The sequence below is a fragment of the Leuciscus leuciscus genome (genome assembly GCF_965113295.1).
Source record: "Leuciscus leuciscus genome assembly, chromosome: 10".
Lineage (NCBI taxonomy): Eukaryota > Metazoa > Chordata > Actinopteri > Cypriniformes > Leuciscidae > Leuciscus > Leuciscus leuciscus.
In genome coordinates this window covers 27,765,551-27,791,393 of record NC_138734.1, presented here as the reverse complement: position 1 = coordinate 27,791,393, position 25,843 = coordinate 27,765,551, and the positions used below count along the sequence as shown (strand labels likewise).

Sequence of the window (25,843 nt, the reverse complement as noted above, 5' to 3'; positions counted from 1 at the left end):
AGTATACTGTATATACTGTGCAGTATGACATAAACAATGTGCTAGAATTCTATTCCAGGCATATAGTTTCTTTTCATTCATGCATGTTTCTCTGTTTTAGGCTATTTATTGATTTTCTGCAACCTTATAAGCTTGTCCATTGTTTTGTTCCTTCCCGTGGTTTTCACCGCTGTCATCTCAGGCCGTACGGTGACTGGAGACTGTCAGGGTGAGATGCTGGACTACAGACGCATGCTAATGGAGGATTTCTCTCTGAGTCCTGAGATCGTGTTGCATTGTCGAGGAGAGATCGAGGCGCACTGCTCAGGACTGCACCGCAAGGGCCGAACCCTCCACTGCCTCATGAGAGTCGCCCGCGGGGACAAGGGCATGGTGGACAACCTCTGTCAGACAGCAGTAAGAAACGTTGGGATTGTGGGAAAGGGTATTGGATATTTAATAGTACTTTGTACTTTTTAAACAAGTAATCATTTAAATAGATTTAATTCTACTTTTCAGTATGCTCAGGCTGCATTTATTAAACTTTTTGAACACTATTGTAGTCTTATAAGCATGAATTGCTTTCTCAGAGATATTTTTATTTATTTACTTAGACTACTTTTTTTATTGTCTTCTTTTTATATTTTTTCATCTGTGACTTTCATTATTTGTCTCCTGTAGCTGCAGACTCTTATCCAGTCAGCAGACCCCGGCACTGATTACCGGATTGATCGCGCTTTGAATGAAGCCTGTGAGTCTGTCATCCAGACAGCCTGCAAACACATCCGTAGCGGAGACCCTATGTGAGTCATAGTGCATTAATATAGTGCAAATAGTTTCAAGAAATGGTGTATTTTACTTTAGCATCAATGTTCAATTCTCCAGGGGAAACAGCTAATCAGTACTAGGTAACTGTAGTCTGGCACAGGATTTATTTGTTGATTTAATTCCTAGAGATTATTCCACTTGGCTTCATGCTTTGTTCAATTCTTCAATACTGTCCGGTTATCGAGTTTCTCATAGTCTTTCTTTCACAGGCACCATATTAAACTGAAGTGGATTTAGAGGACAGGGTCAAATCCAATTAAGTGTGTGTAGAGTGTAAATGTGTCACTCTCTTTTTCTAAGAGGAGAAAAAGATGGTACAGGCATTCAAGTTGTAGAATACAACACAGTCCAGTTACAAGGCCTCAATATACTCATGGCAAAGTTCTTTTCATTCTTCACTTAGGGGTAAAAAGAAGTTCAAAATACCTTTTTTAAAGTGGTATACTCTTAGTAAATATCCCAACATCCCAATTTTTTACGGAAAGTTCATTTGGCATGCTGTTTTGAACTACTGAAACTAACTCCAAAACGAACTTAGTTTTGGCCTGATTTGGGCCGAAATGACGTCACACCAGTTCATTCTTCAAGTTCGCTTTAAGAATATCTGGGCCTTTAGAAGAGACGTATAACCCAAACTATTTATTTGTTTAATATATATATATATACACTATTTATTTATTTTTTTTTATTTATTTTTTGCCATTTGGAAAAAAAATATCTTATTGAGTCCAGTTACACAGTGTCCGCATTGGAAGAGACTGATAAACTAAACTGTTTATTTTTTAATGTATTTAATTGTTTTCTTTTTGTGATATTTGTCAAAAAAAATTTGCGTTGGAAGAGAATGTATGTAATACTCAAATAAAAAAGTTTTTGGTTTTGTTATATTCCTTTTTTTTTAAGTTACATATAGTCTCTTCCAATGCATTTTTTTTTTTTTTTACAAATATCGTAAAAATATATATATATTTTTTAAATTAAATAAAGTAAGTTTTGGTTATATTCGTTTAAATGTATTTTTTTATTTAGATATAAAAAAAATTATCTTTATGTTTAGATAAATTATTAATGACTTTTTTGTAGAAAATGTGCTTTGAAAGAGACTGTAATACGCAAAGATGATTTTTCATTCATTTGTTAATTTATTCATTCTGTTTTTAAATGTATTATGATATTTGTAAAAAAAAAAAAAATTATTGGGATGTTAAATGTATCAGTATCAGGGGTTATTGTATTGTGCATTGTAATTTAATTCTCACTTAAATTTAACCTTTAAAACCAAAAATGTCAATAACACTGTTAACATTTTTTCATACTGTACATTATAATGTTGCCTTAAATTCACTTGAAATATTCAAAGTGTTTTCAGTGTTTTTATTTAATTTATTTTGACAAATAGTGTGTTTGTGTGTGTGTAGGATTCTGTCTTGTTTAATGGAGCACCTTTACACAGAGAAGATGGTTCAGGACTGTGAACACCGGCTGCTGGAGCTGCAGTACTTCATTTCAAGAGACTGGAAGTAATCATCCTAAATTCCTTTTTCTTTACCTGACCTTACTGTACATGATGACTCATACAAAATAAGACTCTTGAAACCCCCTTATGCTTTTAAGTAATGTTTCGAGTGTGTTTGTATAATAGCTTGTTGTTCAAATCCATTCAGTCAGTCAGAGGTCTTTGTATGTTTAATAGCTCAGCACTCGTCGGCAGTTTGGTTTGCCTGCGTGATGCGACCTTCACTGTGTGTTTCTCTCATCCGTTCAATTTGAGAAGGATGCCCACACAGTGCCATTATAATAAAACCATTAGATGGTCATAACTTCATTCACAGCCCATTAGATTCAAGTGGTTTTTAATTAGAGCCGTTTGAAACAGCAATTTGGTTTGATGGTCCATTGTGACAGTCTGGCCGTGTGACAGCTTTGTTTGTTACAGCCATAGAGAGACTGCTGTTTTGTTCTCTTTTGAGGTTGAATCATGACAAAAGATGTTTACCTTTAATGTGGCCCTTTTTTAAATCTCGATACATGCGCTGAATGTACCCGTGAGATTTTTGTACATTCACTCATGTCACATGATCCTTCAGAAATCATTCTAATATGCTGATTTGCTGCTCAATAAACATTTTTATGATTATCAATGTTGAAAACAATTGTACTGAATAATATTTTTGTTGAAACCGTGATACTTTGGGAATCTTTTGTAAAATAATGAAAGCCTTAACTGCTTTATAGTCGCTTTTTTTTTTTTCAATTTAATGCATCCTTGCTAAATAAAAATATTAATTTCTTTAAAAAAAAAGTCTTACTGACCCAAAACTTTTGAGCGGTAGTGTACTTTATGCTATACGTGTACATAGACTAAAATGAAGGATTGATTTCAGGTATATACACAATTGTGCTTTCATTTTGATAGCAGTGGTTGAGGTTAAGGGGACTGTGATTGTGACTGATTTTTGTCTGCTATGTGTTTTTTTTTCCACTAGGCTTGATCCAATCTTATACCGTAAATGTCAGAATGACGCTTCCAGACTTTGCTACACGCCAGGCTGGAATGAGAGCACTGATCTCATGCCTCCTGGCGCTGTGTTTTCCTGCTTGCACCGACACGCTTACCGGACAGAAGAGCAGGGAAGAAGGGTGAGAAGCACAAATAATGGCCTTTTTTTAATTTGTCAACTCAGTTCTCATTAAAATGAAAATGAAAATTCTGTAATTTACTCACCCTTATGCCATTCCAAATCCATTAGACTTTTGTTCATCTTCGAAACACAGATCGGAGAGATTTCTGACCCTCCATTGACTAGTTTATTCAACCAAAACTCTGAGACTTCAAAACATTCATAAAGAGATCATAAAATAAATCCATATTCATAGACACAATCGCTTTTATATGATTAACAGGTTTATTTTATGTTTTTATTCACATATAAACATTGATCAGTGAACACTGTTTGCATTAAAATTTGCTCATGCACGCTTGCCTGACACTCGAGAACCAATGAAGTTCATTTTCGTGTGCTATTCAGCGCGTTTGAGCTTCCGCAAGGACCAATGAGATTTGTTATTGCGTGTCAAGCAAGTATGGCTGAGCTTCTGTTAATGTTCGTAGTGTCTATATGTGAATAAAATCGAATCATATGAATTTATTTTTTGATCTCTTTATAAATGCTTTGAAGCATCAGAGTTGTGGGTGAAAAGACTTTCAATGGAGGGACAGAAATCTCTCAGATTTCTTTAAAAATATCTTAATTTGTGTTCAGAAGTTGAACGAAAGTCTTTGGGTTTGGAACGACATAATTAATGACAGAATTTTGGGTGAACTATCCCTTTAAATCACTGAAGAGACAATTGGAATGAAGTTTGTTCCACTTTCTGGCTAGGAACTACCCACTTAGGGTATTTGACCAACATACAAAAGTCAACTGTGTTTGATCACTTTTAGGGGTGGCACGGTTCACAAAACCCACGGTTCGGTTCGTATCACGGTTTTAGGGTCACGGTTTTCGGTTCTGTAAGGTTCTTGTTGTTGTTTTTTCTTTTAATCTTTAACACTCCAAAAATTTACTTCAGCGTATGATATATAGCTGAATTATCTAATTATTAATTAATTTATTTCATAAATGGGGTGTGTTTGCAAAACGCAGCTTCTCATTTCCCGTGGGCTGTGTCGGACAGTTATTTGTCACCACTTTTTGCCAGGGTTGATATTATGTCCCAGCACGGATGTACCAATACAAATAAATAAAACATTTCCAGTTAACTAGCAAAGTATTCGTTTCGTTCGTTTGTTAAATAAGAAGCAATCTAGCGCTGAAATGTGTTTTTTTTAATCAAGTGATCAAAGTGCTCGTTGCCGTTGCGATCAGTGGCGCTGATACAGTGTTCTCGTGGCTCGCGCACACACCGCAGCGGCCGCACATTCTTCACTCAGACGCGCGCTTCAGTCCGTTGAGGAGACTCTAGGCTACTCTATTCGTTCCGATGAAATCACAAAACAAAATTCATACAAATCTGTCCCTGCTTGATATACAACCGCTGATAAACATAATCGGTTTTGATGAAAAAGAAAAATATATACGAGTGCAGATTAGAACTCAGAACCTTTGACACGCTTGGCAAGTTCTGCCACTGGACCATTAAAGTACATACCGGTACGTGGAACAGTCGATCTATGTAGCCTATTTATTCACGTGAAAAAAACAACATATAGCCTAGTGGAGTTGATCTCATTAAATGTCTAAGTAAACCCAGTGTACTATTTAAATCGATTGCTGGACATTGTAATGTTATTCTACATTTGTCTGATTTATGATTTAGCATTGTATTAGCAGTAGCACGGGCACAAGGCTACATTGCGCATGCGTCGAACCGTGCGAACCGCGCGACGCACACACGCACCGAACCGAGACAAGCGAACCGAACGGTTCGGATGTTTTTTCATGTACCGTGCCACCCCTAATCACTTTATATGAAACAAAAAGCATGTAGAATGGAGAGCATGCAGTTATGGATTCAGCCATTGAATTTGCATGTCAAAACAGATGATTGAACTGGTATTTTGTCATAATATTCAGCTGATGTGGAAAAATTCACTGACTCCCGTGTGCAGCTCACCAGGGACTGTAAGGTGGAAGTCCAGAGAATTCTTCACCAGAGAGCTCTGGATGTGAAGTTGGACCCTGAGCTCCAGAAACGCTGCATGACTGACCTGGGCAAATGGTGCAGCGAGAAGACAGACACTGGACAGGTAAAAAATGTGCTGAGATTTGTGATTTTGAGATCTGACTTTTGTCAGTGATTCACTGGTGGGTTTTTTCTGCATCAGGAGTTGGAGTGTCTTCAGGACCATCTAGAGGACCTGGTGTCAAACTGCAGAGAAGTGGTTGGAAACCTGACGGAACTAGAATCTGAGGTATGTTTCATATCTTACTCCACTGCAGGTACACAAACCTCAGAGTGAACGGGTACATAATGCACGTAAACGAAATTGCTTGCGAGGTAGGTACCGTTTTCAATTCATTCAGCTTCAACTGCTTAACATACAAACGCCATTTGAAGTTTTGTGGATCATTTTAGCATTAAGTGTGCTATATTTTTTATACATTTTATGCTTAATATTTAAAAATATATATTTTGCATATTTGCATGAATTATGATTTGGATTTGAACATTCCCATGCAAGCATTCATATTTTAACATCCTGTTACCGTAAATGGGTTACTTTTATTATAATTTTTTCTAAAATTAATACTTTTAATTACAACGGTGCATTAAAGTTGATCAAAAGTGACAGTAAAGACATTTATAATATAACAAAAGGTTTCTATTTCAAGTGAATGCTGTTTTCTTAACTTTCTATTCCTCAAATAATCCTGAATTTCTATCACATGTTTATCACTCATTTTTATCACAAGTTATCCCAATTTCCACAAAAATATTAAACAGCAAAGACTGTTTTCTATGTGGATAATAATATAAATGTTTCTTGAGTGTCAAATCAGCATATTAGAATCATTTCTGAAGGATCATGTGACTGGAGACTGGAGTAATGATGCTGAAAGTTCAGCTTTGCATTAAAATATATTCAAATAGAAAACAATTATTTTAACAATATTACTGTTCTTACTGTATTTTTGATACATGCAACCTTGGTGATTGTAAGAGACTTCTTTCAAAAACATTAAATTATACTATATAATCTTATATCTTAAAAGATCTATAAATATATACATATAATTGTAGGACTTCTTTTGACTTTATTTTTATATATATGGCCATACTGTTGTGTTAACAGGACATTCAGATTGAAGCCCTGCTGATCCGAGCCTGTGAACAAGTCATCCAGAACCACTGCCACGTTAGTACTGACTGCACACATCTAATTATTCTCTTTATTTATTAAATCTGAATTTCTCATTTCGGTCTCCTTCCTTCCAGGACGTAGCTGATAATCAGATAGACACAGGGAATCTTCTGGAATGCCTGGTGCAGAACAAACATCAGAGGGAAATGAATGATAAATGTGCTGTGGGCGTCACTCATTTCCAGCTGGTAAGCCAGTCACACATCCAATTTCCCTACAGTATATTTAAATGATGACAAGTAAATGTTTTACTAAATGTCATCCTGTCCCAGATCCAAGATCGTACTTAATGGTTTTGGGTTGGTTGCATATGTTGACCGTGCTAAATAATCAGCTAACATTTGACTAGGCATGTGACGGTATAAAATGTTCATGTTGCGATAATTGCTGAAGCTTTTATCACGGTAAATGGTTTTATCACGATAAGTTGCACAAAAAAAAGTGTTGTCATACTATAACACGTTTAATAACTTTTTTCTTATAACAAGAAGAACTGAACATTTAAATACAATACACTGAAACATTTGTTTACTTTAGATATTGTTTTTAACAGATTAAAGTGCAAAAGAATTAGAACAATAAGTAACCCTTTACAATAAGATCTCATTAGTTATCGTTAAATAATGCATTAACTAACATTAACAATGAGCTATTATTCTTTGATAATGTTAGCTAAAACATATAACTAATTAGATTAGATTAGATTCAACTTTATTGTCATTACACAAGTACAGGTACAAGGCAACGAAATGCAGTTTAGGTCTAACCAGAAGTGCAATAGCAGCAAGTGCAGGATATACAGTGGTTCCATAAGTGCAGAACATGGATATGTACTGAATAAATATAGAGTTGAATACTATTATAAACAAAAATTTACAGATAGATTGTCCTATGAATATAATATACAGATAACTATTACTGTGAACAGAGTTTACAGCTAGATATGTACTGAATATAATAATATACAGATGGCTATTACTATAAACAGAATGTTTACAGATAGATATGTACTGAATATAATATACAGATGGCTGTTACTATAAACAGAATTTTACAGATAGATATGTACTATGAATATATATACAGATGGCTGTTACTATAAACAGAATGTGAGCATAATATACAGATGGCTATTACTATAAACAGAATTTAACAAATAGATATATGTATAAGTTAGGCTAAAATGAGCAGTATAACAATGGATTTAAAGTAGTGCAAATAAAGTTTGGACAGAAGCTATCCGAGTGAAAGTGCAGTGGAAAGTAATTGCATATTACAGTTAAGGTACGATATTGCAATGTATATATAAACAGTCGGTACTGTAAATAAACAGTCGGCAGTGCAAATTGAGCATATTCCAGTCAAGGTAGTAGTGCAAGATGCATATGTAAACAGTTGTTACTGTAATAACAGTCAGCAGTGCAAATGAACATTATAGTATTGCAAATAACAAAATGGAGGCAGGTGTGAGGAGGGAGAGGAGAGTCAATCAGTATATGAGGGGAGTGGGATCAATGAGGGTTAGAGTTTAATAAAGAGACAGCTCTGGGGAAAAAACTGTTCTTTAGTCTGCTGGTCCTGGTCCGGAGGCACCTGAAACGCCTGCCGGAGGGCAGGAGAGAAAACAGTCTGTGGGCTGGGTGAGAGGAGTCCTTAAGGATGCTGCGAGCTCGATGCAGACAGCGTTTCCTCTGGATGTGCTCGATGGCAGGTAGTGGAGTCCCAGTGATGCGCTGGGCGGTTTTCACCACCCGCTGCAGTGCCTTGCGCTCTGCAACAGAACAGCTCCCATACCACACTGTAGCACAGTTGGTCAGGATGCTTTCTATTGCACAGCGATAGAAGTTCACCAGGATAGTGGAGGAAAGCTGATTCTTCCTCAGTGTCCTCAGGAAGAAAAGGCGCTGGTGAGCCTTCTTGACCAGGCTGGAGGTGTTGGTTGTCCAGGTCATGTCCGCCGAGATGTGGATCCCCAGGAACTTGAAACTGGAGACACGCTCAACAGCCATTCCATTGATGTGGATGGTGTCGTGTGTGCCTCTTGACACTTTCCTGAAGTCCACGATGAGCTCCTTCGTTTTGGTGGTGTTGAGGAGCTGGTTATTTTCGGTGCACCATGTGGCCAGGTGCTTGATCTCCTCCCTATAGGCAGTCTCATCGTTGTTGCTGATGAGACCAATCACCGTAGTGTCGTCCGCAAACTTGACGATGGAATTAGATCCGTACACAGGCTTGCAGTCGGAGGTGAAGAGGGAGTAGAGGAACGGGCTTAGCACACAGCCCTGTGGTACACCAGTGTTGAGTGTGATGGATGTGGAGCAGTTGGAGCCTGATCGAACATTCTGGGGTCTGTTGGTCAAGAAGTCCAAAATCCAGTTGCACATGGAGGTGTTGAAGCCCAGGTCTCCAAGTTTGGCTATTAACTTAGTTGGGATGACAGTGTTGAATGCTGAGCTGAAGTCAACAAACAGCATGCGTGCATAAGTGTTCTTATTGTCCAGATGTGTGAGCACAGAGTGCAGTGCCATGGAGACTGCATCCTCTGTGCTCCTATTGCTACGGTAGGCAAACTGGTGTGAGTCCAATGTGGATGGTAGAGAGTCTTTTAGGCTCTAATCATTGTTAGTTCATGTTAGCTCAGGTTTGGATTTTAATAATGTATTATTAAATGTTGAAACTACAATCAGAACATTTTCAATCAATATCTAGAGCATGTTGTAGTAGCCTATCAAGTCTTTAAGTATTAAGTATTTGGTGCTGTGATGAACACCATTAGGAACTGTGCTAGATTTTTCTCTATTTCTCACCTGACCTAAGTATACCTGGGTCTCGTCTACAATCGACGTCCCCGAACGTCTTCAGTCGACGTTTAGTCTATCTGGGTCTCGTCTTCAATCGACGTCCCCTAACGTCTACAACGTTTAGTATATCTGGGTCTCACTGACTTGCTGCGCAGCATAAATGACAAAATGCTTTAATCACGGCCGGGAGAGTTCTCGAGCAATTCTCAGAGAAACTCAGCCACATAGAATAATACATCAGGTTTTATAGGATAAAGACATGACACATAAAAACAAAATCATCGTGCCTAAATCATGACTTAACATGTCACCTTCTATTAATGTGATTGGTTCCATTGGTGAAGCAAATAAGCAGAAGTTTAATTGGTGAAACAATAAGCAGAAGTTCATTTAAATAACACTTGCCTGACGGCTCATGCTACTGCTAACCCGGACTTCAGTGATTTGGGAAAAGCACGAAAAAGTCCTGCCAGAAAGCGATGCATAAGGATGTTGTGTAGAAATCATTCTAATATGCTGATTTGATGCGCAAGAAACATTTCTTCTTTTTATCAATGTTGAAAACAGTTGTGCTGCTTAATAATTTTTGTGGAAACCGTGATAGATTTTTGTCAGGTTCTCTTGATAAATTCAAAGTTAACTGAAAGAAAAGCATTAATTTGAAATAGAAATATTTGTAACATTATAAATGTCTTTAGAATAGCTTTTTTGATACATTTCTTGCTGAATAAAAAAAAAAAAGTTAATCATAGCAATCCAGAACTTTTGAACGGTTGTGTATTGCGCACTGAAATAAGGTGTATTACCCAACAGTCCTTGTGAGTTATGGGATGTATTTTTATTTCAAGTGTGTACTTGTCTACCCTATAGGTTCAGATGAAGGACTTCCGCTTCTCCTACAAGTTCAAAATGGCCTGTAAGGAGGACGTACTCAAACTCTGTCCAAACATTAAGAAGAAGTGAGTTCACAAATCCCAGATCTACTTTGCTGATATGATTCGTGGCTGTTTTGCAGGTTTTGAAACATTCTGCATAAACTTAATTTTTTTTGTTCAATTTTGATGGTGATTTATTTATTATATAACATCTATCCATAGAGCCTTAAATCATCACAGCCTCACTGTGTGTCTCCTCTTATTTTGGCTCTCTTGCACTTGCTTGCTTTCTCTCTCGCTGACACAAATTTATCCTCTTGAACCAAATACTTTTTTTATCCTCTGCCCTCCTAGTGTCTCTTTCACCCTCTTCATGTGTCATTTCGTGTTTCTTCCACCTCAGGGCGGATGTAGTCATCTGTTTGAGCACCACAGTGAGGAACGACACGCTACAGGATGTGAAAGATCAGCGCGTGTCTCTGAAATGTCGGAAACAGCTGAAGGTGGAAGAGCTGGAGATGGTAAATAAATGTTACTCTAGTTAAATTAGACACTCACCCTAATGTCGTTCAGACCCTCTTTCCTGTACAACAAAAGTGAACTGTGATTTTATACAATCAAGGACCTAAAAGCACCATTAAAAATAAATGACACTGAATTAAATGTCACATTCTCTGTCCTCTTTGTTTACAGTCAGAGGACATTCGACTAGAACCTGAGCTGCATGACGCTTGTAAGAAGGATATCAACAAGCTGTGTTCCTCAGTTGCCTATGGAAATGCTCAGGTAAAGGTTTACTTTGATCTTTTACATTTCTAGATAGCTTTATGCCCCCACCTATGGCTGCTGCATGCAGACACATGATGAAACTTGTCCAGTTAGTGAAAGAAGCTTTATATAACAAGATTCCCACGGTCATGGAAGACCTGGAAATAGTAGAGAATTTTAAAATTGAGATTTCCAGATCATGTCTTCAGCAAATAAATTTGCGCTGCATCGAAAAGATAAATGCTTCATTGAACCACATTTACAGTAGATTCTATATGTACATAAACTAGGATGTGTGTTAAAATAATAAAACGATAAATAAGTAAAACAATTATAAATTATGCAAATAATTGCATTCTATAATTACAAAAGTTACATTAAATGAATATTCTTCAGGTTTTACCGTTTTTTACCAATAAATTTACATGACTTTTCTAGTCATTTGTAATTACGGGGATTAAAAAAAAGAATATTTATTTTTTACTCAAATTTTTTACTTTATTTTTTAAATTTGAACCCAATAACATGTCTTAGAAAAAGACAAAAGAGTGACAAATTTTTATTTTATTTTATTAATTTCCGTGACTTTTCCAGGTCTAAAAATCACACTTTTAAAATTCCCTCATATATGCTTGTTTTGCAAGACTGTGCGAACCCTGGTTCTTAAATAAAAATAACAATTGTGGAGGCAACAAATAAAAAATTAAATGTCAGCTTGCATCTTGATTTATTTTTTTATAATCTGTTTTAGTTTTGTCAATAATTTTAAGCCATCTTGAGTCGCCTCTAAAATGTTGTTGAGGCCCCCTAATTGATAACCACTGATTTAAATCCACTGATTGTAAGTATTGGTATCTAACATACAGTACAAATGGAAATCTATACATTCAGTCTCGATAAAATGATACTTAAATGACTTACTGGGTGATCATGAAAGAATGTGAAAAGTCATGAAAATCCACTGGTCAAATGTAGGAACCCTGTGGAAAACCGCACATTACAGCCAGATGGTTTTAAAGGGATAGTTCACCTAAAAACGAAAATTCTGTTATTAATTACTCACCCTGATGTCCTTCCAAACACGTAAAACTTTGTTCATCTTTGGAACATAAAGGAAGATCTTTTTAATGAAATCTGAGAGATTTCTGTCCCTCCATTGAAAGCTATGCAACTGAAAATGTTACGCTTCAAAAAGTTCATAGAGAGAATGTAAAACTAATCCAAATGACCTTAATTGAACAGATTGAATTTTGGCTTTTATTTACATATAAACATTGATCAGCGAACATAAACAGAATCTCAACTCGTGAGAACCTGCTTCTTATGGAAGCTCAATCGTGCTGCGTAACACATGAATGGTTTTTTGTGAATAAAAGCCTAAATTTAATCTGTTCATCATATAAAGTGATCGAGTTTCTTCAGATAATTTGGAATAAACCACTCAATTCATATGGATTCGTTTTACAGTCTCTTTATGAACTTTTTGAAGCGTCAAAGTGGTAGTTGCTTAGCTGTCAACTGAGGGGCAGAAAGTTCTTAGATTTCATCATTAAGATCTTTATTTGTGTTCCGAAGATGAATGAAAGTCTTACGGGTTTGGAACGACATGACGGTGAGTAAATGATGACAGAATTTTCAGAATGTTTGGGTGAACTATTCCTTTAAGCATGTACAGCATGTAAACATGCAAAGTACAAATTATATGTAATGCTAAATGGGATTTTCCTTGCTCTTTGTAAATGCATTTTCAATTTGCTACACTCTTAACTTTCTTAACTATAAAAATGATTCCACCATAAATCATGTTGACACAACCATGAGCACATTAAGATATGACGCATTAACATAATTACACTTATTCAGTTGTCGGCAACCTGGCAGGGTCCCTTGTAGTCATGTAACAGCAATGGCTAGCCAATCATAATGAGTCTTTGCAAAAAATAATAATAATGTGTGGAAATGCATTTAATCATGCCCTCTGACCTTCATGTAAATTTCACAAGAATTTGTCATACCTTTGGCACAATTCCTGCTTTAACTACCACCTAGTGTGATTATTATTTGAAAAAGTTAATGCATTTAGTCACGTCCCCGATGACCATAAACGAGAAACCTTGACTAACCTTAAAGGTGCAGTAAGCGATTTCTGAGAAACACTGTTGATATTTGAAGTCAACCCAAACAAACACACCCCTCCCTTCATTACTCCGCCCCCCAAAATGCAAAAACACACAGTGCAAAAGTGGATGTCTCTTTATCATAGCTCTGCTGAAGCGAAGCAAAATAATGCTTTGTGAAGAATAGAGAAATAGTGAAAAACAGAAATCGCGTACTTGCACCTTTAACTTCACAACATAAGTGGAAAAAATTAAATGCTGTAGAAATGCTGTAGAATTGAGCCCTATTAAAGGGTAACTCTCGCCAAAATGCAACCTAGGGTCTTTTTGTTAATCTACTCGTGGCAAACTTTCGTTTAAAAGCATAATTAGAATGGAAACGCCACTTTTAAGTTTGACCGTATTTTTGTTTTAGGTTAAATGCCTTGTGAATGGGAGTGAATGGGGCACTTTTATGATAGCATCAAAAGGTTCGACACATGAAACATGAAACTTTGCTCAAAGTATCACCAGGGGCTCTACACATGAACTCGAGCATTGAGAACATTGTTTGTGTACAAAGAGTTTGCTAAAAGAAAGATTTTGAACAACTCACTGTGTTTCCGTCCGCCGGCATTTTGTCAGTCAAAAATAGTCGATCTCCGTAACAGGGAGGAGAGTAAAGATGGAAAGCTCCTAAAGCTTAGTTCAATATAAATTCCCAGATAATTTGTTGTTTTCTCGTTAGTGTAAATCAATATTGACCTTGTATTTGAAAAAGGATCCTCGTATAAGAAACAATACTAAAATTCAGTTCATTCGCATTCGGAAATCGACTATTTTTGACTGTCAAAATGCCGGCGGACACAGCTACAGGGAGTTAAACTCTGTGTACACAAACAATGTTCTCAATGCTTGAGTTCATGTGTAGAGCCTCTGATGATACTTTGAGCAAAGTTTCATGTTGTATCGAGCCTCCTTAGTTTTTTTAAAATAGTGATTTTTGATGCTATCATAAAATTGCCCCATTCACCAGGCATTTTAACCTAAAATGAAAATACGGTCAAACTTAAAAGTGCCGTTTCCATTCTAATTATGCTTTTAAACGAAAGGTTACTTCGTGTAGATTAACCAAAAGAGCTTAGGTTGCATTTTGGCGAGAGTTACCCTTTAACAAACTCACTTTGGAGAAGCCCTTCATCATTTGTTCTTTTCTCATTGGTATCTCTCCTCTTCATCTTAGATCATTGAGTGTCTCAAAGAGAACAAGAAGCAGCTGTCCCAAGTGTGTCATCAGAAGGTCTTTAAGCTTCAGGAAACTGAAATGATGGATCCAGAGCTGGACTATCAGCTCATGAGAGTGTGCAAGCAGATGATCAAGGTGAGGTGTTTTAGCAGGTAACTAACTTGGGGCAAGTTTTGCGGTTCCCTTCAGTCATGTCCTGACATTTTAGCCTCATTATTCATCCTTCATTAAAGCTTTCCTGTCAAACAGAGCGACCTGATGGTTATAAACGTACTCTGTATTGGCAAAGATCAATAGTAATAGCTTAACCCCCACGTTTTAATTACTTAAGCTCAATAATATCATCATGGGGCGGGAGTGAAGTGGTCGATGGATTGGACCTGATTTGGAAAAGAGTGTTAAACACTTAAAACTCATCACCTTGTCTTTAAGGAAAACAGTATGGAATGAACAAACACACGACCACAAACTTTTGAAAAGTAGTGTAGTTTAAAACAGGACTCCTCGTTTTTAAATGTATCACTTGTTTTATGCCACATTACATCTCAGAAGAGCAATGGGGTGATGTAGCGGGGCTTATAATCTCAAAATATGAGGGTTTATAATCTTGAAATTTCTGGTTAATTTGCCAAAATGACTGGGCCATTAGCTATCACTATTTCCCCCCTGAGTACAGACCTCTGAATCTGCATTGAATCTTTATTATGGTTATTATATTATTTATTTAGCTTCCATATGTTTCCCATAGATCTGTCCAGTCTGTAGTCTTTCTCTCCTGTCTTTCTCAACCTATTTCTCCTTGGTTTAGCGTTTTTGCACAGAGTCGGATGCTAAGAATTTTCTGCAGTGTCTAAAACTGAACAAGAACAGCGAGCAAATGGATCCAAAGTGTAAGCAGATGATCACCAAGAGACAAATCACTCAGAACACAGGTGAAGACCTTACACATCTCCACCAATAGAACCTTTCATTTCCACATATCTAGTTGAGTTGGTTAATTTGAAGCTTTGTCATCTAAAACTCTCTGTTTGGCTCTTAATTTTTCTCACAATTGTGACTTTTTCTCGCAGTTGCGAGGTTTGATCTCTCAATTCTGACTTCCTTATTCAGAATTGTGAGATATAAACTTGCAAATGCGAGTTATAAAGTCCAATTCTGAGGGAAAAAATGCTTTTTTTAAGAGAATTGCGAGTTTATATCTCACCGTTATAACTTTATATCTCGCAGTTGCGTATTATAAAGTCGAAATTGTGAGATATAAACTTATTGAAACTTTCTTAAAATTGTGAGTTTATATCACAATTCTGACTTTATAACTTGGAATTGCAAGTTTATATCATGCAACTTTGATGAAAAAAAGTATTTTTTTTCCCTTTTTGTTTTTTATTCAGTGGCAGAAACAAGATTCCATAGAATTATTTCAACTTGTGTAATACTAGATTTCTAATTTTGTTGTTGTCTTGATGTATTCAGACTACAGATTGAACCCAGTGTTGAGGAAGGCTTGTAAGGCAGACATTCCCAAGTTCTGTCAGAACATTCTCAACAAAGCCACTGATGCCAACGAACTGGAGGGTCAAGTCATATCCTGCCTCAAACTCAAGTATGCAGACCAGGTATGCGTGTCACTGAAAATTAGCAGCAAATAAATAAGGAATAATGTACAATAAAAGCCTTTTATTATAGCAAAAGTATAGTCTTGTATCATTACTGAAGGATTTATTTTCTGATAATGACCAAATTGACTGTACATTATCCTGCTTATTTAATTAATTATTGTCAATTAAAACTATTAAAAAGCACTTTTAGTTATTTAAATAAATTTGAAATAAATATAAATATTAGATGAAAAACTTCAACTTAAAAAATGTACAAGTAAATTAATGAAAAAGAAATGTGGAAAAAAATCTGAATCTCAATCTGAAAAACAAAGTTACAATTATATATAAATATATATTATTTTAAATAACAATAGTTATGAGGGCAAATGAACAAAAATAATAATGATGTGCACTCATAAATCATTCATAATAAACACTGCAATATTCCATAATAAGAATTTCCCATTTTGATTTCATGGTGACTTTAACCGTTTTAAATTGGTTAATAAATTGACATTTTTTGTCAGCGGTTGTCTGGAGAGTGTGAGGATCAGATCAGAGTGATTCTTCAGGAGTCAGCACTCGACTACCGGCTCGATCCTCAGCTCCAGGCTCACTGCAATAATGAGGTGAGTGGAAACATTGGCTCTGCATTTTGGGATTGCTTTGTCTGCTAAAGACACATACAATCTGAACTTTGAACTTGAAATTTGACCAAACTGTGGATATAAATCAGCATCATTTACTGCCTACTTGTTAAATGATGTATAAAAAAACTGTCTTTTGCGAGGATTTTGCTAATGCCCATGGCCTTCAACGCACAGCATCTTTATGAGATCTAACTGTCTGTTTAAACATGTCAGCACACTCATTTTGAGCTATACAGAGAGAGTGAGTGGGCGTCTGAGAGTCGCTCTAAAAGATCTTCATAGCGATGTTAGAAAGAACCAATAAAAGTGAAGAGAAAACTGCCTCATGAATAACTAATCTACAGTACTATTTCAGTTCTGGTTTTGAGGGAATGGGAGCAATTAATCTGTAATGTCAGGAAAGGAACTAGATTTCCAACTCAAAATAGTCATATCAACTGTCATATTTAGCACTAGCTCTTTTCGTCAGTATACACTACCATTAAAAATTTTAGGGTCAGTGAAAATAAAAAATAAAAAAGTCTCATGTTTGCCGAGGCTACATTTATTTGATCAAAAATACAGTAAATGCAGTAATATTGTGAAATATTATTACAATTTAAAATAACTAAATAACTAAAATATATTTTAAACTGTAATTTATTCCTGTGATGCAAAGCTGAATTTTCAACATTGTTAGTCTTTCTTATTATTATAACAAATTTGCTGTTTCATATTTTTTTGGAAATCATTATACAATATTTTTTCATATTTGAAATAACGTACTTTACTGTCACTTTTGATCAATTCAATGAAATGTGTTCTTGCCGAATAAAAACAGTAATTTTAAAAATGTATTTAAAAAAACTGACTGTCCCCAAACTTTTTTAAAGGTCAAGGAAATCTATCTCTATTTCCTCCCTCTGTTTTCATGGTCTTGCACAAACTCTAGTCTAAATTCAGTTATTTACAGGCGATAGATGTAATATTGCAGAAAAAGTTTAATAGTTTTTAATTTATTAATCAGTTGCTCATTTAATTTAAATTAAATTTTTATTAAGCTTAAAAGGTTAGTTCACCCAAAAAATAAAAAATTATGTCATCATTTACTCACCCTCATGTGAGTAAATTTAATTTGTTCATCATATAAAGCAATCAAGTCTAAACCACTCAATTCACATGGATTCGTTTTATGATCTCTTTATGAGCTTAATGTCCTAACTGAACTAAGGCCTAATCCTGGCTTAATCTAAGCCCTGAATATGAAATCAGACCTTTAAGTTTTATTTTAATTCTGTCTGGACAGTGTAGAATGACAGGAACCTATTAGTATTGTATCTGGTAATGACAGTCTGAAACCAAACTGCTGTCCTATGTTATGTCACGAGATTTTGTGCTAACTGCTGCACTAATTGGTTTTATTAAAGGTTTTGAAAACTGTTATTGTATTAGGACTATTTGATCTGCTATGCTGCAGAGAGTGTTTGTAATGCAATGGGACAGGAACACCCTCCTCCTGCAGGCTGGTCTCCATAAGCTATAGGCAAACAAGCAGAAATGGGTCTCTTGATTAGTCAGTAAAGAAAATTAACTTTTCTTCTGAGGAAGAAAATTGAGATTTTATACCTTTAGTCACTTCATAACGTGTGCGTGTGTGTGTGTGTGTGTGTTTGTGTGTAAGATCATGCGGCTGTGTGCAGAGGAAGCTGCCGCACAGGAACAGACGGGTCAAGTGGAGGAGTGTCTGAAGAACAACCTACTGAAAATTAAACAAGAGGAGTGCAAGACGGTACAGAACACATCCTCAAACATGCTTCATCTGCTACACACTGGTTTCCTCTGCATCAGTTGCTATGGAAACACCATCAGTGTCTTTAAACCCACATCTGTGGGGGGTTTTTATGAGCAGAGATTCCCACACTAGACAAATAGGTGGTTGTTTTATATAGATGTTTAGATTTTTGCTTGCATTGGTCATATTCAGTATGCTGAAATATGTACACTTCGGTTCAAATATATATACATATGTACGTATGTATGTATATTTTTAAGGACATTGATACTTTTATTGAGTAAAGACACATTAAATTAATCAAAAGTGACAGTAAAGACATTTTTAATGTTAGAAAAGATTTCTATTTCAAATAATTGCAGTTAATTTACTATAATTGCAATTTTTGTAACTTTCTATTAGTCAAAGAATCCCAAGAAAAAAAAGCAGTACAACTGTTTTCATTGTTAATAATCATAAATGTTTCTTGAGCAGCAAATCAGCATTTTAGAATGCTTTCTGAAGGATCATATGACACTGAAGACTGGAGAAATGATGCTGAAAAGTCAGCTTTGCATCACAAGAATGAATTCTATTTTAATATCTATTTAAATACAAAACTGTTCTTTTAAATTGTAATAATGTTTCACAATATTACTGTTTTACTGTATTTTTGATCAAATAAATGCAGGCTTTCTATTTAACATTTAAAGATTTTACTGACCCCAAACTTTTGTACAGTAGTGTAATCCCTCCACACACACACACACACACACACACTCACACTCACTCAGATCTAACTATTATGGTAATTAATAATCATGACTGTTTTGGTGTCCTCTCCAGTTTTTATCAACCTTTTTTTTCTCCTCTGATGTCTTAGAAAAGTCTTTTTTTACTGCTGTTTTGTGCTTCACATGTGAAAAGAGCAACAGTCCGCTCACACACAGCTGTAATAGTTACATCCAGGTTTAGTGTCTGCATTTCACTCATTTCATCCTCTTCTTCATGTGTAGGAGGTGTTGAACATGCTCAAAGAAAGCAAAGCAGACATATTTGTGGATCCTGTCTTGCACACAGCCTGTGCTCTGGATTTGAAACACCACTGTGCAGCCATCAATCCTGGAAGGGGCAGGCGTGAGTATTCACTGTATTGTGTGTTTGTATACACAATATACACACTTTACAGTCATACTTTTAAAGATGCTATGAGACATATTTATTTCTTATTAAAGCAACACTATGTAACTATTCAACCTTCATAATATATTTCCAAGATCCTTGTGATGGTACATCGACTTACAATAGGTTGAATGACACGTCTGCCATAGCCTGACAGGGTCTGTATCGCTTTTACTGGCACTATGTAACTTCGGGGTTCGGGTAGTAACCAGAGCACAAAAAGAACTACAAAATTCGACTGCGTTACGGCATACCTCACTTCCCCCACCACTTCGTCAAATTTGGACGTAAGAGGCCAACCAGAGTTTGTTTTCGGCTTTCGTGCGTATGTTTTTGTCATGGGGGTTGTTTACACCTGGCCACTTTATGCGTTTTCTCAGATCGGATAGCTATCCGATCGTGAAAAGTCCAGGTTTAAATGCCCTCCGAAACGCATTTGAGACGGATTTGAATCCGATCCTTCAAACCACTTCAGGAGGAGATCTGAGACGCATTCCAGACAAAACTGGACAAGTGTAAATGCATATGGTTGTTGGAACCACATATGTAAATTGTACTCCTCCCAAAAATGCAAAAAAAAATAAATAAAAAAAAGTGTGAGAGCGTGTTATATGTTATATCCAGATATGACGACGCGCTGGAACCTATTTTTTTACAGTCAATGGCTGGAACACGCATCACCGCAGATGAGCAACTGCATCAAGCCAACATGCAAACTATCGCAAATCAAAGTGAAAGTAAGTCGCAGACGCTTAACACACAATCTTCATCATTAAAAGTAAAGAAACGAAATTATCTTACCAGGCTTACTGCTCTCTCTTATTGCGGTGACGTGCACTCCATTAAATCTGCATATAGCGCGAGAATTGAAGATCGAATTTAAATCCGTTTCGCAAAAATACATTTATGTGACCAGGTGTAAATGGAATCGTTTTGATAAATCAGATAGCTATGCCTCACGAATTAGTTTGCCAGCTGAACTCAGGTGTTGTGAGGTGTATTTATCACGTAGTCCTGAGGGATATCAGACGACGCCGTTTGATGTTGATTCCTGCGATTATCATGAGAACAGCTTTCAATATCTCACATAATTATCAGGACATAAATAAGCCTAACGTAGAGGTTGTATAGTGTAAACGAGCACAATTTGCAAACTATTATGATAAATTGCAATAATCATGTCTAATGACATCATAACGGCCAATGTTATGAAATAATGCGACGTACATTTAACTTAAAGGTATAGCGGAGGATGTTTTACTTCCTGGTGGGTAGTCTAAACTATTGGTCCTCCTAATTGTCAATCATTCTGGTGAATCAATCAAACTTTTCAAAAAGTGGAGAGGGCGGGTCTTATCTAAAATTTGGAAAGATCCGACCTCCGCTATACCTTTAATTGATGTTATCTGGCATTTTGTAATGTTTACATTCCAATAAAAACAACACAAATTAAATTATACAGTAGGCCTAGACTATAGACTATATACTTGTGATTTAGCTGCAATCATGTAAAAACGTTATAATATAGGCTAATATATTTACGACAGTGCAAGTATTCCACAGCGACTCTAGGGGTCGCTGTTTGACAAAAACACAATTTCTACTTAGTGTGGCTTTAAAGTTAGGGTAGGCAATTTGTTTCATAAACACTTTTTGTTATACTGGTTGAAACTCTCTTCTCACCCTGAATAGCAATCAATAATAGAAGGGTTCTAAATATTAAAACGTACATATATCTTCTGTGGAAGTCACAGGACCAAAAAATGTCTTGTGACGCTTTACAGACGCCGCTGTGTGAGTTGTGATCATGTGTTTTGAAGGAGGCTTGCCTTGGAGAAGCTCTGAAGGGAGGGTGGGATCTTATGCTTTCAAAGCTAGCTTGCTATTGCTAGCCTGTCCGAAATTGCCTAGCCTACCTTTAAATATCTTGCTCCACATAGTTGCATATTAAACCCCAAATACATAATTTCACACTGAATATTCTGTTTTACTGTTGAATGCATTATAAAAACAATTTCATGTAGTTTAATTCATGATGCCTAGTAAGATAACTGTTGAGGGACTATTTTAGAGACCTTATTTCTGTGTTGGTAGATAGAGAGGAAAAAATATATGGAACTTGACAGATGGTGTTATTATGGTGTGTTGTTTTTTCATCTTCTTCTTAACTCTGCAATTTGGAGCTCCTGGCTCCCTGTGTTTGTAATCCTTTCCCAGAAATGTCCTGTTTGATGGAAGCTCTGCAGGACAAGCAGGTGCGTCTACAGCCTGAATGCAAGAGAAGATTACAGGACCGCATAGACATGTGGGGCTATGCAGCGAAGGTCAGTACACAAACACATTTAACCCTTTTGCATGCAAGTTTCAAATATTCTGGCTGAGCCCCCAGCGGGAGTTTTTTAAGACGAACATAATTTTAGAATGCGTCAAATATTATTTCTATGCCGACATGCTTGTCACGTGACACACCGCAGCCACAGCAGGGATGTATCACAGATGTATCGCTTTTATTTAATTTTTCCTTTTTTATTTAAAATATTCACAATCTTGTTAACTATATCATGAACTATCTGATATTCCGATTCTCAAATGTGTGTAAGTAAATGTGTTTTGTCTTTTAAAAACCTTGATAATGATCATGTTAGTTGATCTATTACGCACAATGGGGGTTAGGACCCCACACTATTCCATTGGCTCAAAATACTTTTAATAGGCACTCTCTTTAGTGCCTGTTTACAATTCCTACAAAATCATGTTATGAAAAATGCAGTTTGAACTACGTTATAAATTACCTTTAATGTCTGTATTAGTTAGCTTATGTACTAGCATAACATACAGATACCCGATTAGCCTGAAAGCTTAGTTTATACACGCATTTGTACTTACCCTACATGTATTCACAATCATCTTTAATGTAATTACGTGTTAAATTAATTTTTAAATGTCGAAATATTTTTGTTATAAAAGGAATGTAATGATGTTCATTTATTCACTTAATAGGCTATTATTATTTATTAATTAACTAAGTTTATCAACTGAAAGAAATGTTCACTTTGTTTTATTATGCACTATATAGAAAGCTTTACATATTTTAAATGAATATCATTTGTATGTACTTAGTATTAACTGATAGTTGACGAAGAACCGGTTTCGAGGGAGGACCCGATCCGTCATGACACCGCCATGTTAGTTTGCGCCGCAGTTTTACATCATGTAAATTCATCTACTTCTCCCGAAATACATGAAAGTAAGTGACAGGTGAAGTGGGAGAAGAAGCTATATAGTTTTAGTAAACTATATAGTTACCTATACAATCTGATATGAATTAAGCACATCGTCAAATTACAATTGAAGGGATTATTATTGCTGCTTCCATAGACATCATTGTGTATTTAACAAACTTTCAATTTTTATATATTTTTGGATATTATTTATGTGTATTTAAATGTCTGAAACATAAAATAAAGATTATGAGGTTGAAAACACTAAATGGGTTTAACATATGACAGGTGTTGAACACGTCTGGATCTGTTCCAGCCAAAGCGCGAAAGCACATTTGAATTTAGCAGTTGATCACATGATTCACTGAACGTTCTAATCACAGCGGTGTGATCGTACTGTTACGACCGTCTAGGGCCAGCTGCAACATAAATTAATGTGCGCTCACTCACAAAGGTAATGTTCAAACAAATACCAATTTATTAACAAAAATGTAATGAAAACAGAAACAAAGGGGTTAAATTCAGGAGGGGACAAGGCCAAAATAATAAACAAAAAATAACTCGTTTAGTACCCTCTAAATTCCCTAAAAAAGAAATAAATCACATTAAAAGAAAAACACAATGCAACTTCCCTAACTCCTTAACCCAAAACATAGAATAAAGATATGCAAAATAAATGGCGTCACATTCCCTACTTCCCCTAAATTGAGTATTTATTTACAAATAATATTTACACAATATAACTGAAGGCCAAAGTAATTCAAAACAACCTAAGAGTTATAAATCAACTGAACAAAAGCAAGTTTCACAAAAGGCACATAACCACAGAGGAAATCAAGTCAGCGCAAAACAAATGGCACGCATTCGGCCTCCATAGAGTGTTTGGGGTGGTCCTTTTCAATGGAACCAGAATCAGACCAATCAGAATCAGACCAATCAGGATCAGACCAATCAGGATCTCTGCTGGCTTGAGTGCAGGCCACACCTTCTCCTGCAACAGAAACACTCAGAAACACAAACACATACTTTCTAAAAGACATAAGCTGTAACAGTACGCGTCAAAGGGTTAACTAGCTGTCTAGATAGACAACTAAATATTTTTTTATAAAAAAAAAATTCTTAAATTATTATAAATTATAAATCTTATAAATAAATCATATTATTATTATTATTATTAAAAATATATACATTATAGTTGTTATTATTAATAATAATTTTAAACCATTATATTAAGATCAATTATTATTAATAAAAAATAAAAATAATTTTTTTTTTTATTAACAACTCTTCACTTTGATAATGTCGCCTAAAGGAAGTTATGTCAGGTTTATCTGAATTCTGGGGACAAAGTCACTTCCTTATTCTGAGTTCTAGTTTGTGATTTCCCAGGTGGCACCAGCTGAAGGTTTCTCGGACCTCGCTGTGCAAGTCATGACGTCACCTTCGAAGAACTACATCTTGTTTGTGATTGCACTGGCCGTGTCCATCCTCTTCCTCGTGGGGCTGCTGTGTGGCCGCATCACCAAACGTGTGACCAGAGAGCTGAAAGACAGGTAGAGCGAGGATGCCGCCCATCCGCCCCTTCCTGTTGCACACCTCATTTCCTGCCCTCGCTGTTCTTTGTACTTATACCTGCGAAGACTTTAGGAGCTGTCAGCGGACCTTCCGTGGGCTGGTGTGATGTTAGGAACCCTCTCTAGCCCATGAATCCAAACGATAAACTTTTAAAATGCTTCTCGGACAGGATCAAGATCGTTTTGGGACATTATGGTTTTTGGTTTTGTTTAGAGAGTGGCAGCCTTACTTCTTGACTGTAAAATGTTCATGCGTCAATGCAGTATTTTTGTCGTATCTTTTCCAGTTTTTGAGAATGTGCGGTCACGGATGGGCTTTAATCAGCAGCTTACATTAAAAAGTTCAGAAGCCATCTTTATATTGTTTTTTTATTTTTTATTATCATCCCTACAGTTTTTTTTTGTTTGTTTGTTTTTTAATCTTAGTCCACTTGATTTTTGGATGTTTGGGATTTTGGATGTTTGTCTCCTGAATGTTTTGACACTGGGGAGGTACGATGGTTTTTCTAGTCCAATGTGATGAACTGCAATGATTGGTGACATGTGAAACAGTGGTCTTTATCAGGTAAAGACATTTTATTATACGTTAAATATAAACTTGCAAAGATTATGACATTTGAATACACCTAGTGAACATCAGCCCCACCAATTAAAATTGTGTACATTGTGACATTATTTTCTTAACAATTTCACTATTTTGCTCATCTAATGGGTAATGGTGTATTTGCTCAATGTAATGGGAATTTTACTTTTGAGGTTTTGTCATTCCCACTATCCTCAATAGTGTTTCTCATTGCTCATTTTTATGTTTTATGGTTTAAAAAAAAAAGTCACTGTAATACAAATTGGTTTATTTCTATATGTAATGGTAGTACAACAAATACAGCAAAAGAAAAGAGTCACAATGTCATAAAATGTTTCGTTTTCTTCGGACCAACGTTGTAAGGTTGATCGCGACTATATACCCTGTTTCAGAGGTACTTTGAATGTTCACAGGACAATTGCACTTTTTTTTTAAATGTTTTGTTATGTTTGGCTTAAGCCTTATTTATTGTTTACAACAAATGTGCTGATCTTGGTTTCATATATGTGAGTGTGCGTGTGTGTGCATATGTTCTAATGTTGCCTTTTCTCTTTCTCTGTCAGCAGTGAAAGGAAACGTCCATTAGTCCCCATTGATGGTGGCTCTGTATTTTTTCAAAGCTGTACCCACAAACATCTCTAGGATGAAAAGGAATGACATACTTGTCTTTGTCTATTTGTTAGTTACTCTGATTATAACTGTGATGATTATATGCATAACATTTGCTGAAGACATAAGGGTTTTCTAAAAGATCCATGCATGCTTTTCCCCCAGAACTCATTCTGCATCCGCTCACATATGAGCAAAATAGTGCAGGTCAAAA

The 25,843-nt window shown here is 35.9% G+C and overlaps 1 protein-coding gene across 1 annotated transcript in view; it reads left to right on the top strand.

Annotated features, from left to right (window-relative positions):
- glg1b (golgi glycoprotein 1b) overlaps positions 1-24,804 on the top strand; it is a 50,047-nt gene extending 25,243 nt beyond the window's left edge. Inside the window, exons 8-26 of the mRNA XM_082181755.1 lie at positions 182-396; positions 661-782; positions 2,226-2,327; positions 3,294-3,447; positions 5,420-5,557; positions 5,636-5,722; positions 6,605-6,667; positions 6,748-6,861; positions 10,345-10,433; positions 10,753-10,870; positions 11,043-11,135; positions 14,457-14,594; positions 15,268-15,391; positions 15,933-16,075; positions 16,588-16,689; positions 18,371-18,478; positions 19,477-19,597; positions 21,860-21,966; positions 24,253-24,804. Of these exons, the coding sequence (XP_082037881.1) occupies positions 182-396; positions 661-782; positions 2,226-2,327; positions 3,294-3,447; positions 5,420-5,557; positions 5,636-5,722; positions 6,605-6,667; positions 6,748-6,861; positions 10,345-10,433; positions 10,753-10,870; positions 11,043-11,135; positions 14,457-14,594; positions 15,268-15,391; positions 15,933-16,075; positions 16,588-16,689; positions 18,371-18,478; positions 19,477-19,597; positions 21,860-21,966; positions 24,253-24,420 (2,306 nt within the window). The 3' untranslated portion in view covers positions 24,421-24,804. The remainder of the gene's footprint in view (positions 1-181; positions 397-660; positions 783-2,225; positions 2,328-3,293; positions 3,448-5,419; positions 5,558-5,635; positions 5,723-6,604; positions 6,668-6,747; positions 6,862-10,344; positions 10,434-10,752; positions 10,871-11,042; positions 11,136-14,456; positions 14,595-15,267; positions 15,392-15,932; positions 16,076-16,587; positions 16,690-18,370; positions 18,479-19,476; positions 19,598-21,859; positions 21,967-24,252) is intronic.
- The last annotated feature ends 1,039 nt before the right edge of the window (positions 24,805-25,843 follow it).